Source organism: Brachyistius frenatus, unplaced genomic scaffold (genome assembly GCF_029030835.1).
Source record: "Brachyistius frenatus isolate BFR_SWC_R1_liver_20210118 unplaced genomic scaffold, ASM2903083v1 Contig_33, whole genome shotgun sequence".
NCBI lineage: Eukaryota > Metazoa > Chordata > Actinopteri > Embiotocidae > Brachyistius > Brachyistius frenatus.
Genome location: NW_027210632.1, coordinates 1,472,182 through 1,487,403, shown reverse-complemented (window position 1 = coordinate 1,487,403; position 15,222 = coordinate 1,472,182). Strand labels below are relative to the sequence as shown.

The window sequence follows — 15,222 nt, the reverse complement described above, 5'->3', positions numbered from 1 at the left end:
ACTTTCTTTTATTTTGCAGGTGTGAAGAAGTACCTCTCAGACTAACACACAAATACACACCATCCATAACTCTTTGTTTTCCTCATCTCCCACCTCAACTTCTTTTCTTATCTGTACACACACAAATAAACACACACGTGTGAAAGAATGAAAAACACACACAGACGCTCATGCACGCTCAAGCACAACCATTTCATCTCCCCCAGCTCTATTATTAACAGCCACGCTTGGTTGAAATGAAAAGGGTTTCCTGCTCATAACATTATTAAAAATCAATTCATCCTCTTTCATCCACTCTGCCTTTCGTCTTCTCCTTTGCCTGTCCTCCATCTTGTCCCTCTTCATGCTTCCATCATCCTCTCTCCATCTGAGCCACCTGACTCCATCATATCAATTAATCTGTTCCTTTGATTGCAGTATCTGTGCTCTGTTTACAACCTTTCTGTGTGTGTGTGTGTGTGTGTGTGTGTGTGTGTGTGTGTGTGTGTGTGTGTGTGTGTGTGTGTGTGTGTGTGTGTGTGTGTGTGTGTGTGTGTGTGTGTGTGTGTGTGTGTGTGTGTGTGTGTGTGTGTGTGCGCACACGTGGGCTGTGTGTGTGTGTTCCCGTCACTCCTTTGGTCTCTCTCTCTTATTTTTTTCCCCCACTGTTGTATGTATTATATCTGCTTTACACATCCATTACAAAAGCATACTGCAGTGTGTGTGTGTGTGTGTGTGTGTGTGTGTGTGTGTGTGTGTGTGTGTGTGTGTGTGTGTGTGTGTGTGTGTGTGTGTGTGTGTGTGTGTGTGTGTGTGTGTGTGTGTGTGTGTGTTCGTGTTTGTGTGAAAGAGAAACAGAGAAGAATGAAGTGACCTCCTCATGAGTGGCCTTATTTCCAGTGTCCCCTCTGTACCCAGAGACTTAGTCTATGTGCCAGTTTAATTTATTGACTCTGCTTGTGTGTGTGTGTTCCTATATATTTAGCCTTGACTCCAGGGTCTTGCTAAGAGAACCATCAACACGAGCTTTACTCAGTGGTCATTTAACACAAGCTGACCTCCTGTGCCACCTCAGCACTCACTCACTCACTCACTCACTCACTCACTCACTCACTCACTCACTCACTCACTCACACACACACACACACACACACACACACACACACACACACACACAGTGCACAAATATGTATGAACATGCACAGGCACACACACAAACACAGTGCACAAATATGTATGAACATGAACAGGCACCCATTTATAGAACTGCACAGTTACTTCTCTCTGCACGGGTACCAGGAATGTGGTTGGTATGCATTCGACAGAAGTTAATCCCAGACATTAGAGTTAGTTTCTTACATCCTGTATTAGGATTAGACTACCAAAACGCTTCCAGCCATCTGTCACTGTTGACTTTTCCACTATTTCATCAAGACAACAATCTTTCCATGTCCTTAAAAGGGGTGATATTTGATGTTTCAGATTAGCAGTATGTAAATGTATTTTTTTAGAAAACAGCATTACCAGGGAATCTAATATTCCAGTTTACACTTACACTAATAAAGTATTATTTTGGAAGCCTTAAAGGTAAATTTTAACTGGGTTTATTTGCAATAAATTTAATATAATCCATAATCCATTTTATCCATATGAATCAAACCCTGCCAATACAAAATGAATGAATGCTACACGTGTATTACTTGTATACTATGGTCTAAGTGCATTTATTTAATGAAATTGTGCTATTAATAGCCAATGTTTCCATAAACAGCACAGGTTCTGTTTGATCAGAGTGTGCATGTACTTCAAAACTGTATGACTATGTCGCATCTTCACTCTGTCTGCGGCTATCAGTGTTTATCTGTTAATTTTTCTAGTCATCCGTTGTCATCCTACCTGCCTACCTTTGTTTCTGTCTTACTGACTACTTGTCTCACTCTACAATACATATACAGGGCTAAATTGCATATTTTGTGGGGCAGAAATCTTATTGAACAACGATGCAGTGGAACTCAGAGTCTGTTTACTCTTGTTCTCAGGGCCCCCTTTTCTTTCTTGCACAGTCTTTTTACCAGTCATCCTCCGTCTCTTATGTCTCTATCTTGCCAGTGTAATAACCAATTAACTCCAGCTCTTGGTTACTTCAATTTTTTATTTATTTCTTCATTAATTCATTTCCTGTTGAAAGCATACTCCACTGTGATTGGCAGCCCGCACTAATTGCACCTCAGACTGAGTGTACAAGATATGCGCTCACACAAGCACACACACACACACACACACACACACACACACACACACACACACACACACACACACACACACACACACACACACACACACACACACACACACACACAAATGCACATGCACATCCACACAAACAAACCCAGGAGCGCACACATTTTCACTTGCATGCATGAAAGGTCATGCAATTAAATGTTTGCAAACTGTATGCAGACTGAGCAAAACATCTATTCCAGCAGACAAACACACATACACACACACACACACACACACACACACACACACACACACACACACACACACACACACACACACACACACACACACACACACACACACACACACACACACACACATGGGGATCAGTGTGGTGGTTTTAATTAGATTTGGCCTATCAGCTTCTAGCTCTGACAGGGAAAGAAAGCAGATTACTGCTGCCCTCCATAATGGCCTTCCAACACTTTATCTGAGGTTATTGGTGGCGGTAGATGACTTCAGGGTCACAAAGGAGATATGCGAGAGGGTGTTTGAATGCCATGAAGTATATCATACAGATAGTGATATGTGACAGCAAATCAAATATGTACCCCTGGCATAAAATTGCCACTACTGTTGCTGTCTGTAAATGTTTGCCTGTAGATATTAACACCCATGGCATTTGAGAACAATGTTCCTGGATCTGTTCATCAGCTGAACACCTTTTTCTGTGTACATGACTGATTACTGGCTGATTACAGCCACGCCTCGGCATCACAGCTGATTGAATGAACTCTTGTGACACAAGAGAGAAACAAGCTTGCAGCACACCTCCATTTCACATGGAAATGAGGGGAAACAATGGCTACCTGGGATGGGAAAATAAAGTGCATTCAAATTTCTAGAATACAAGATCATGGTTTTCAATCAGCCAAATTATTTAAAGTGTAAAATCACCAAACAGTATGGTACAGATACAAAGGCCAGAATATATGGCAAGTGATAATTACAGTTAAAGTAAGACAACCACCTTATAACATAAATGTTAACATTTGGGACAAAATAAAAGAACTACATTAAAACATCAGTGTTAAAAGATGTGCAAGTTTAATAAATCACACACAAATATTACACTATGTTAAACTTTTTTAATTTAAATTTGTTTATAAGTTAGAAAATTATGAATTGTTATTTTGTGCACGCTGTCTCACCTACTGTGTGTGTGTGTGTGTGTGTGTGTGTGTGTGTGTGTGTGTGTGTGTGTGTGTGTGTGTGTGTGTGTGTGTGTGTGTGTGTGTGTGTGTGTGTGTGTGTGTGTGTGTGTGTGTGTGTGTGTGTGTGTGTGTGCAGGCGTATGTGTGTTCTTAATGTTTTTTATGTATTATGAGCAGCGCGAAGACTCTCCGGCAGCACAAAGCACACCGGGAGAAAAAACGCTGAGTCTTTTGATGCCAATATGAAGCGTCATATATTCCCTCGCAGTGTGTGTGTGTGTGTGTGTGTGTGTATTTGTTGTGTGTGTGTGTGTGTGGATGTATACAGTATGTGTGCACTGAGAACTTAGGCAATTGCAGTTCCTTTTTGCATTACCATGCTGACTGAAATGCTGACAGACATACAGCCTAAACTGACATAAGCAATCACTCGGCCACGGCGTGTGTGCGTACGTGCATGTGTGACACACACTAATTCTGGGATTAATGTGTTGTGACCAAGAGTGCTAATAATGTGGAGAGGTTGGATACACACATGCACACACACCATCTAAGAATAGGCGGTTCACAGACTGCCGGCGAGGCTCAGAAGGCCAGTTACTGTAAAAGGATTTTCATAAATTGAGTTCTGAAGGCAGAACTGATCTCTACAGCAGGTCCTCTTCTCCTCCTCCAGCCTGAGAGCCATGAGAGCGATACAGTCTCTTACTCTGGGACATTAAACGGCTCATTAATTTTCTTTTGTTCTAAAGTGCTGGAATTAAAGTTTCTCTTTCCTCTCGCTGCTAGCAGGGCTTGTAACAATCACTACTTAAGCAGAAAATGTTATCACCGCAGTGGCATCTGTGACTATCACTGCTGTTACTGATACACTTCATGTATTAGTCCTGCTGCTATTTTATTACCATTACAATATGCTGTACGGTCTTCACATCAGAGAGAGGTTTTATTTTAGGTTACTTGCATTTTATTGTGTTTAACTGATGTCTCTCTCTCTCTCTCCATCTCTCTTTCTCTACAGCCATTGGGGTCCAGATGACTCTGGAGTTGTTTGAGTCCAGACTTTGGGCCATAGCACGACAGGTAAGTCTGCACGGTCTCAAGCAGTGTAGGGAAAAAAAAAAAAAAAAAAACATCTACACAGTTTAAATCAGTGTCGGAGTTTAAAGAAAAAAATATTTGGGGGGTAATTTTTGCCCCCACTGTATAAGAAATGTTGGTCTTTTGTCAATTTTGGGGCCACTTTTAAAAAGCAGTGATGTAATTAGTGCATGAAGTTGCTGTTTTGAATGTGGAATGAGCCCAGACAAAAATACATACAGTAATTACCAACAGGAGGAAATAAAAAGCATACCATTGCTATTTCAAATAAAATGTGAAAGAGAAAACAGGAGATAATTCTTACCATTCATACTTTTATGAAGCATTTAATAGCCTTCTTGTATGCGCAATGCATAAATTGATAGATGAATTAAGAGTGAGTGCAGTTGCAGGATTACGGTCTTTGCCTACTATTGTAACAAAGTTATGTAGGTGGTGTGAACAACAATGCAGGTTTTGAGATTTCTTGGGGCCTTTTTCCTGGTGTCAATGTGACGCAAGTGTTGACCAGAAGTTCTCGCAGATTATTGTAAATCTCTGTATCAGTGCTTAAACAAGCAGAGACCCGTCTTTAACACGGGGTTTATGAGGTGCAGAGTTTGAGTTTAAAAAGTGAGGTTTAAATACAGAACAACACAATCTTAGACACACTCCTGAATATAATTAACCTCTACCTACACGGTCATCTTTGTGCTTTAAAAACTGTCATTTAATAGATGCTACTATCTATATTTGAAAATATGATGTCATTTCTAAATTTCAGGTATCATTGTGCATAGTTTGAGAATCAAACCGTGTAATTATTTCATTATTGCTTCAGTTTTTTTTCCAAGTTAGATTTAAATTATTTTGTTGTTGTTATTGTTGTCCCCTGTGGCACCATACTGGCACTAATGAGAAATGTTTGATGTATTTGTAATTATAGCAGTTAAATCGAAGAATGCTTGCGGAATACATACAACACAATCATCAGTTCATGACGAGTAATACAATCCTCTCACCCGTCTCCCCTGAAATAATTACCTCTACATTTTTCCTATGTCTCAAAATTATGAATATCCTGCGTCCAAACCCAGTTTTTTGTCAAATCCGAAGGAGCTTTTAGATTTTGTCAGAGTTAAATCTTACCAGACTGCTGCCTTGAGAAGTTTAGTTTTCAGTCAGATCATTTTTATGTTGTGTTTCCCGTTGAACATTATAATTTCACATTAATCTTTGAAGCATTAACCAACTGCCCCAATTCACAAAAGTCCTGTGAGTGAATATGAAGCTGTTTAATATCTGATATAATAGGAAAGACATCGGTATCTGTGTGGCCTCTGTCTCATATACAGGAATGTGCCTTGAAGCTGGCAGACCACTTTGACACCATAATACTGTATGACAAGGAGTCAGAGATGATTATAGGTTATTTTTCTGCTCCATTAGTTGGTAATTACAGCATTCAAACTTTGTTTAATTCAAAGCCTAATGTAGTGCGCTCCCAGCCTCCCACCATTAAAAGAGAGCCTCCCCCACCTAAAATATTATAAATATCATCATTAGGATTGTTTTCACAGCATATGCTGTGTGTTCTGCAGAGATTTCAGATTCAGCACTGGATTCAGTGATTAGTATTCTTTGGGTTCTTCCACACCTTCAAGAAAACATTTTGCTTGGGGAAGTCTTGCTTAATTTGGCAGAACACTTTAGCTGTAGCAGGTGTTTGATAACTCTGCCCTTCTCCTCCATGGCTGTAAATGACAGCAGTTAAAAGAGCATTAGGGCTGCTGGCTAGCCATTAAGTGATGGATAGCTACCGCAGCTCGGATCGGCAGCTCCCACGTGTGTGTGTGTGTGTGTGTGTGTGTGTGTGTGTGTGTGTGTGTGTGTGTGTGTGTGTGTGTGTGTGTGTGTGTGTGTGTGTGTGTGTGTGTGTGTGTGTGTGTGTGTGTGTGTGTGTGTGTGTGTGTGTGTGCGCGCGTGTGCATGTTTCTGTGTACTTGTGTATTTGTGTGTGGAGGTTTGAAGACGAGAGTGTATATGTGTGTTGGTCTGTTAATGTTAATGTGTGTCAGGTTGACAGGGAACATATGCACAACCATCTGCGCACAAATGTGTTGGTGTGTCCATATGCATCAACTAGGAGCTCATTAGCATCATTTGCAATAGAGTTGTTATCCTCTAGATTTATGCTGTATAGAAAGTCACTGTGCACACTTTTGTCTTCTCCAGCCGTAATTCTTCCTTGTTCCACCTCTCCTCCTCAGTTTTCCCGTGTTGAATTTTTTTTTTCCAGCAATGCCTCCTCCTTTCTTAAATCCCATACTGCCTCCTTCTTTCCTTGTCTCCTCTCCTCCACCCTCTCTCTTCCCCCAGATAGCTTACGTAATCATTTTATACTCCTGTCATGTACTTGATCTTTATTTCATAGACTTTGTGTGTGTGTGTGTGTGTGTGTGTGTGTGTGTGTGCCCTCACAGTGTGTGCTTTTTTCTTTCTACGCATATAAATGTGTGTGTGTGTGCATGAGATTCTCTCTACAGTCTATTTTAAGTGTTCAGCTCCCTCAGGGGTGACGACACTGTACCTTCTGCTAATCCTGAATGAAAGACCGAGCATCAGGCGGAAGTACAAATAAACAGTCACGTGGCAGCCACAACCATCTTGCTAAAAAAGACTTCAGCCAGAGGGCCGTCATGTTTACATGATGGTTTTCCTTCATTTGTACGCTACTTTATCATTAGCTGGTCATAAGAGAAATATTTGAATCATATCAATTGGCTTGGTTTAATTACAAAATAAATTACTAATTATAAATTGAATGATTAAAACAAGGAACTCACTGCACACAGTCCGCAGATCTCAGTATAGTTACATAAGTGAGGGAAACCCTCACAGTGACCTTATAGTTACAGTACAAGGTTGACTATCTTAAAATAAGATGTCATTAGTAGATGAATTATGAATTAGTCAGAGTAAAAATAAAACAGAGTACCGTCTAATCAAAATCAGTCAGAATGTTAATAGGAAACTCGTTTGACATCACTGTACAGCACACTGTGCTCCGTCTGCTGTCTCTATTCATGAGTTTTAAGAGTTTCCTACGTGTAAGAGATGATGAGAAAAAGAAAAAAACAAGTCTAAATATGAAGGGATTAAAAAAGGAATTTACTCCATCACATTGTTCCACTGACACATGATGTTCCCACATTGGTTCAACCTGAAAAATTTAATTTGACAAAGATTCATCACATTCAAATTTACAGTGTGAAGCCACTGCTTCTGTATTTTGTCTGACAGCGAGTGCAGAAGCAGTGAGGTGCTCCAAGGTGATGATGGGAATCAAAAGATGATAGATTTTTTTTTTTGTCATTCACACCTTGAGATGCATTTTATCTCACCGAGAAGTCTCAGCTGTTTTTCCTCTCTCTAGTATCCCATATATTTGAACTCTGTACCTGCTTGCTGTTTGTGATAGCACTGCAGTGTAACTATTGAAATATTAAATTAAGGTTTATTAGTGCAATTGCATAAACCAAAATCATTTTACTCTTTTTTTCAGTCTTTTGCAAGCAAGATTATTTCATAATTAAAAATGAATAAATGTAATTTGCTTCACCTGAAGCTGGAGGAACAAGAAGGTGGATGAGACGCACAGTACAAGAGTTGGTTGCAGAGAAGATACAGACTTGCAGCTTTAATTCATTAGCAGGACTGCGGATGATGATAATTGTAAATCAAGCCATCTCAAATGAAACTCAGCTGACTATTTCTCGAGAGCAACGATCAGGTTAAAATTTCTATTTATAGACAGGAAACATAATATAAGAGGTGAAATCAACTGTGTGTATTCATGCTCCCCTGTAGATCAAACCTTTCCGCCTTGTTTGATGCTTCATTCATCCAGAATATCTGTCATGCCCACAAATTATATTCAGCTAGTGGACAGTAAATTATTGCTCCCAAGAAGATAACTTCTTTTTAATGTGATGTACCCCATGTTTTTTCCCTTGTGCCACCATTTTGGCCTAATGTTTGTTGAAGCTAGTAGAAATCAATGTTGGGTGACTTCTGGGATTCATCTGCAGGGCTTTAGACTTTTATTATTCCCGTTAATGTTCAGAAAGGGACAGTTACGTTTTTAAAAATGTTGTCTATTAAGCTATGCCATTTGTTCTTTTGTGTGTGGGGAAGCATCATCGTGTCTGTCAGTCCACCAAATTGTAGTTTATTTCAAGAGGCAACGATGGGAAGCAGAGAGAAAGACTGACACTTTGCAGTAATGGGATTGAAAAGTATGATGGATTGTCTCATTCACACGTCGACATGCTCTGTTTAGCTTGACCATGATTCCAAAGACATATTGTCCATAGAGACCAATCCACATTTACTATAGACATAAATGTGTGGCCAGAAAGTCATGAGGAAAGCTACTGAAGTCTGGACTCATGACCAGTCCACAGAGGAAGAGACAGAAGGACTGTGCTGATGGAGATAAAAGTTTTATATTATGACAAATACAGTCACATTTTCTTCACCATTTTTGACTTTGCGTCCGACTGCAGAGGTTGATATGTAATCCCCTTTTCCACTGCCAGTCCCAGCTCAGCTCGACTCTACTTTACTTGCTACTTTTGGTTTTCAATTGGCCCAAAGTTGCGTTTAGTAACTGGACCTGATGCATCGACGTTTGAAGCTAGTTAAGCACCTAAAAGGGGACGTGAAAACACTGCAGAACACTGAGAATCATCACAATCACTGCCTCACAAAGGGAAATCCTGCACAAACCTGCCATAGTTAACTGACTCACCTGCAATGGTGGCTAAAACTTTTTTATTCACTGGATTACTCGATTAATGGCAACCCACAAAACCACGCAGTGGTCAATTGAAGAGGCGCAGACGTTCCTCTGTCTGGTTGCTGATCCACCCAGGATCCAGCAAGTATGTGTGTCGTGTTGAAGATGACATCATCCTAGTTTAATGTGGCATTGCTATTGTAACAACGCCACATTTGAGGGGTTTCTGTCTGCAGTGGAAAACTAAATCGAGCCAAAAGTGAGGAGAGTTTGTATCGACAATGGAGAAGTGGCTTGAGTTTGACATTTTTAGTTGAGGAAGAACCAAAGTTCTAAGTAGAAGTTTTGCTTTTTTTCAATATCCATGTTTATTGTTCAGGTCTGCTTGAAAACATTTTAATGTTATATTGGACGTTGGTGTTCATGAAAAAAAAATCGCAGGTCTTTTGTCCATTTTGAAAGGTGCTTTGAGAAGAAGATATTCTGCCTTTGTCAACAGCAAACTGACAGCAGCAGAGAGTAGCAGGCTCTGGCCAATGCATCAAATTACACATCATTAACTGAAGTAATGCTTTTCATCATGCTCTGTTATTGTCTCCCTTTGTTGCTTTCTTTGTATCTTCTCAGCCAAATGACACAGATGTAAGTATACATTATTCCCCCTCCACTCATTTTTCCAAGCATCACTCTGCTTTGTCTACAAAAACTAATTTAACATCTTCAGCACCTGCTGAGTTCTATGAAGTCATCTTCACACCTCGCATGAAACAGACCATACACACATCCACACAGTCAGACACATGTAGAAATTAGATACGCACAAACTGGCAAACAGGAGCCTGTCACAGGTAGACGGGCCACGTATGTCACACAAATTAATAGTTTCTCACCAACGCAGACACGAGCGCTTCCAGTTTAACACCTCCACAGACAAACAGACAGAATATGTGTTAAAAAATTATGTCTTCACATAAACAAACATTGCTCACTTCCAAACTCACAATGTGGAAGAACACCTATCACATTCACAATCAACACTTTCACCTTTTTATCTGTCAGTGAAACTTCTTCCCCCGTTTGATGATGGTGAAATAAATCACACATTTCTTTTCTGCAGTGCTCAGACGTGGAGGGGGTTTGCCCTCTTCGCTGTGACAGCATTGTGAGTACATCTGGCCCTCTGCTTGATAATTATATTCATTTTCAAGCTAGCATGAAGTTTTTTCTTTACTATGCGTATTATAAGCCCCCCCAAAAGTTAAAAAAAAAAAAAAAAAAAAAAAAAATTTATGGTTTGACTGCAAAAGTAAGAAACTGACTTGTATTGCTGTTATGTTGAGTCACTTCAGAAGGCTTGGTTTGAATTATATGAATTATTGAGCTATCTGTGTTATCTTTGTCAGTGGAGTTTGACACAGATATTTTCTTACATAAGTAATTGGTTTCTGTGTCTCTGTTTCTTTCTCTCACATCAGGATATCGACTGCTACGTGATTGACAATAATGGCTTTGTCCTCATTTCTAAACAGCGCAGTGATGTGAGCTCGCACACACACACACACACACTGAGAGAGAGAGAAAATGTAGCTGGAGTGATTTTTGACTTGATTACGTGAGAGCTCTTCCTCCTGTCAATATTCATGACCTTACAAGAAAAGAAACACACTCAGAGGAACAGGTCCACAATTAGTTGCCTATTATTTAGAGTTACTTTCGTACTTTATAGCTCAGGGTCACTAAAATGTACTTGTGATTCTTCCAGGGTTCCTCCCTCTCATTCAGTGAACAACTGTTAACTAGCCAAGCTGAAATATTGTCTGCAACCAGAATTTAGCTGTGAAAAACCTTATAAATCCTATTTCTGAATTTTTCCACAGATAACCTATTATATACGAGGTTATCTGATCACTTATGTTTTGAAGGACTACCATGCCTTTTACACATAAAAATGTAAAATACACTTTAAATATTATATATATTATTATATATACAATTTTTTTCCAACAGTAGTGACATCCTTGAGTAACATAACAGTTTTCACATTTACATATTAAATTTTTTAAAGTTCACCCTTTTCCCAAAGTAACTATCAATAATAAGTGTAAGAAATAACATTAGTCTGTGATAATGTATCACAATTGTATTAGTACAGCAATACAGGGGGGCAACAGTTCCTAGCTGACAACGGTCACGAAACTTTGTGACACAATAAAACACAGCAACAATGTGCTCTGTAATTTTTTTGTAGTTGAGAGATTTAGTACTCTTCGTTTTTATTGTATTTTGGTTTTCAAATGTCCATTTTAAGCCCTAAACTCATCTCATAAAAATATGTATATGTGACTTAGGTTGTAATTTTATTCATATGAAGAGAAAAAAGTTCACAAACGAAAAATTGTATCTCCAAATATGTGACTATTACATAACTGATTATCGTAAACATTTTACTGGAAATACAGACACGCACACGTACAGTACGCCAAAATGTGTTTTTAAGGTTTGAGTTGAATCATGTTAAAGAAATAGTTCAAGATTTTGGGAAATACACTTTTCTTCTTGCCATGAGTTAAATGAGTCAGCTGGCCATTCATATTTACTGCACAGATATAAAAGTGGTATGGACCTTATCATCTAACTTGAAGGTTAGAGGTTGAAAAGCATCTTTCCGAAGATGTCAAACTGTTTCTTTCCAGTAGCCACCTTCTATTGTATTTGAAGGCGACACGCCAAATCGTGTATGCTAACATGTGTTACAAAACCAGCCTACCAGATAACACGGGAGAATAATTGATCATACAGTTCACACTGAGGTGAAAGTGGCAAGGGCAAATATCACAGAAGGGAGTCAATATTACCTCTTTCAGACTGTCATGAGATGACTTTGACATGTTCAGCCACACTGGTTGTCTCACACAGTGTTTATCTTCTCTCCCTCTTTCCTGAAAGGTGGGAAGGTTTTTTGGCGAGGTTGACGGATCAGTGATGACCACGCTGATCAGAATGGGCATGTTCAAAAGGTAATGTCTGGTTGTAGTGTCTGATTGAGGAGATAGTTGTGTTTGTGTTTTCTCCTGTGTCTGTCTGTTGGAATAGAAACAGGGGCTAAATAAGTCCTGTGGGGTTCTCACTGCCGTCTGAAGTGATATTTTATGTGTCCCGGTGTCTCAGATTCAGAACACCACGCATTTGAATCTGGTTCATGAATACAACTGTGTCACCCAATGGCTGTGTCACAAACAGCAGTGCAATGGCTTAATCAGGAAGTTGGCATGGTAATGTTTCCTAGTTTATTTTAGGTTCTTCTTTAAGTTTTTCCACACCTCTTTCATGAATTAGTATGCACATTAACCCATATGCATGCCATATAATAATAGTATCTGCCATGTGTTATAGTCTCTTCATGCTCAGGGGAGCTCATTCACCCATCCTGGTGTTTGTGATATAGTTTTCTCTGCTTTTCTTTCTTCCTCCCTCCTTGAGTTTGTTTACGGGTTTGCATTTTTTTTTTTCCCCCTCTTAGTTTTTTCCCGTCTTTTACTGTATGTTGGAAATCTCACGAGTGATCTGCTATTTTTAAACAGCTAAAAGATTTCGTCATGCTTAATTTGACACAGGATATTACATAACTGGCTTGGAGCATGCATGAACTTCAGTGGAAATGTGTGTATGTTTGCATTCTGTATGCAATGTGTTTTGTGTGCGTGTCATTGTGCTTGCACCTGAATGACGACCAAATGTTCACAGATTAGAAAAACAAGAAAAAAAAAACCATGACACTGTGTTAATCCTGTGTCTAAAAGGTAATTCCAGCTCTAATGATTCTCTTTTTTCTGAGTAAAGCCAGCTATCGGGATTTCTATGAAGGTTTTTGCTCAGTCACACAACACTGTGCTCTAGAGGGGGTCAAGGAATCAATGTAAGTCAGAGAAACACTGCCAGAAGAGCAACACTATGTGCTTTCGTGTGTGTGTGTGTGTGTGTGTGTGTGTGTGTGTGTGTGTGTGTGTGTGTGTGTGTGTGTGTGTGTGTGTGTGTGTGTGTGTGTGTGTGTGTGTGTGTGTGTGTGTGTGTGCGTTCCACAGGGTATCCTTGTTCGACTACCAGGCCATGTGTAAGATGAACTCACACTCTGTCAGCAACGCCCGTCCACTTCTCAGCGTATGTACACTGAAATCACTCTGTACACAACAATATTCCCATAATGGCCCGTTCCGTTCTGCAGTAAATGTAATCTATCCATCCGTCTATCTATACAGCCGTTCTACGGTTTGGCTTCAACCCTCAAGTGGGTCCTCTCCAACTTCTTACTGTAAGTGTTGCTAGGGGCAACCAGGCATGGTTGTTCTACTTTTTGTTACAGTGTGTCGAGAAATAAATGACTTTTTGTTCAATTTTGCTGTAATGTATTGGGTAAATTCTGTTAATTTTTGTAGCTAAGCAGTTAAAAGGTAAAATTGAAATCCAAGGTGTTGTTTGAGGTAAAATACATAAAAATGTGTTTGATTAATAAGAATGTGTATGATTAATTATTTGAGAATTTCCTAATGGATTCAACAAATACGATGTGACATGTTAATTACTGAGCTTTAGAAATGGGAGTAGGTGGATTTTATTCCTTTGAGCAGAGCCAAACAATTTCACCTGTTTCCAGGCTTCATAAAGTGATCAAAACAACTGCTGACAATACATTCATATGACTGTACAGACTTCAAAGTGGTGTTTATATTCCTATTTAATGCTTAGCACGGAAGTGCATTCCCAAAATCAATAGAATGGATAATATAGGACTTCTCAAGTCAAACTGAAACAGGAAGTTTAAAGTGGATCCTTCCTCTTATTATTTTTATTGGTGGAAAAACACCTTCTATTTTTGACTTGGTAAAGATGAAGTCATTTGATACATCCAGCAGCTTTATTAAGAGGAAAAGGCTGGTTATCCAGTTAGGAGGAAGCCTCTACCAAAGCCACCAATTACTGCTGAATAACTTGAAGACCCATTTTATTATTCCCATGACAGAAGTTATGGTCCTGGCCCAGTTTTTGAAGTCTGCACACAATCTGCTTGCAATCTGCTTTGGTCTATAATAATGGCCACCTAATGCCTAATGCCTCCCCGTGTCTACTCTCCTCTCCTCTCTAAGGTTCCTCCTGGAGTTTAATATCTGTGGCTTGTGGCACTCTGAGCACTTTGCTGACGGTGAGCTCACAAAAAGAAAAGTGGCCGAACTCTGTGTCTGTGTATTTTTATTACGCATGTTCTTCTACATGTGGAAGTCATGCATGCTTTATAATCACTCAGATCTCACCTGAATGACTGTAATATTTGCTCTAGACACCAATTCTTAACAAACAATGTGCCATATCATATACATATGCATGCTTTTTAATTGACCCCAAAATTAGATTTAAATATTAACATAAGTGTAAGAAGTCTTTGCATGTAATACTCATCATCAACATTTCACTCAAAATACTCATTTCATTCTCATCGTACCACTCCGTTTTACCACAAATATATTATACTATTGACAAACATGTATGTTGTGTCATACATAATAACATCTTCTTAACCTTTCATCTGCCTCCGTCTGTCCATTAATCACACCTCCTCATTACTACACTGGCTGATCATCCACTCCCTCTCATCATCATCATCATCATCATCATCATCATCATCATCATTCCCTCCATTCAGCCAAGCCATCTTACAGTGGATGTGAGTATCTGACTTTTTTTTAGGAAGATCAGTGTTCTGTAAAACTGCAGTTTTTGCAATTTGAGTTTTATGTGTGGTGTTTACAGTATACTTCAAACAAAATCAAATTGAATGTGCCTGATTACAGTAGCTTTTAGTGGGAGCAGTTACAGCAGGCGCATCCTTCAAAATACAACCCAAAAATAGAGTTTTATTGAAATTAATGTCAT

General features: G+C 39.3%; 1 protein-coding gene across 3 annotated transcripts in view; it reads left to right on the top strand.

Annotated features, from left to right (window-relative positions):
• The window catches only part of cacna2d4a (calcium channel, voltage-dependent, alpha 2/delta subunit 4a), an 87,484-nt gene that overhangs the window by 68,835 nt on the left and 3,427 nt on the right, over positions 1-15,222 (top strand). For all 3 annotated transcript variants that reach the window (XM_069700308.1, XM_069700307.1, XM_069700309.1), the window contains exons 28-35: positions 4,438-4,499; positions 9,925-9,939; positions 10,415-10,459; positions 10,773-10,835; positions 12,244-12,314; positions 13,380-13,455; positions 13,554-13,606; positions 14,439-14,494. In XM_069700308.1, coding sequence (XP_069556409.1) covers positions 4,438-4,499; positions 9,925-9,939; positions 10,415-10,459; positions 10,773-10,835; positions 12,244-12,314; positions 13,380-13,455; positions 13,554-13,606; positions 14,439-14,494 — 441 coding nt within the window. The remainder of the gene's footprint in view (positions 1-4,437; positions 4,500-9,924; positions 9,940-10,414; positions 10,460-10,772; positions 10,836-12,243; positions 12,315-13,379; positions 13,456-13,553; positions 13,607-14,438; positions 14,495-15,222) is intronic.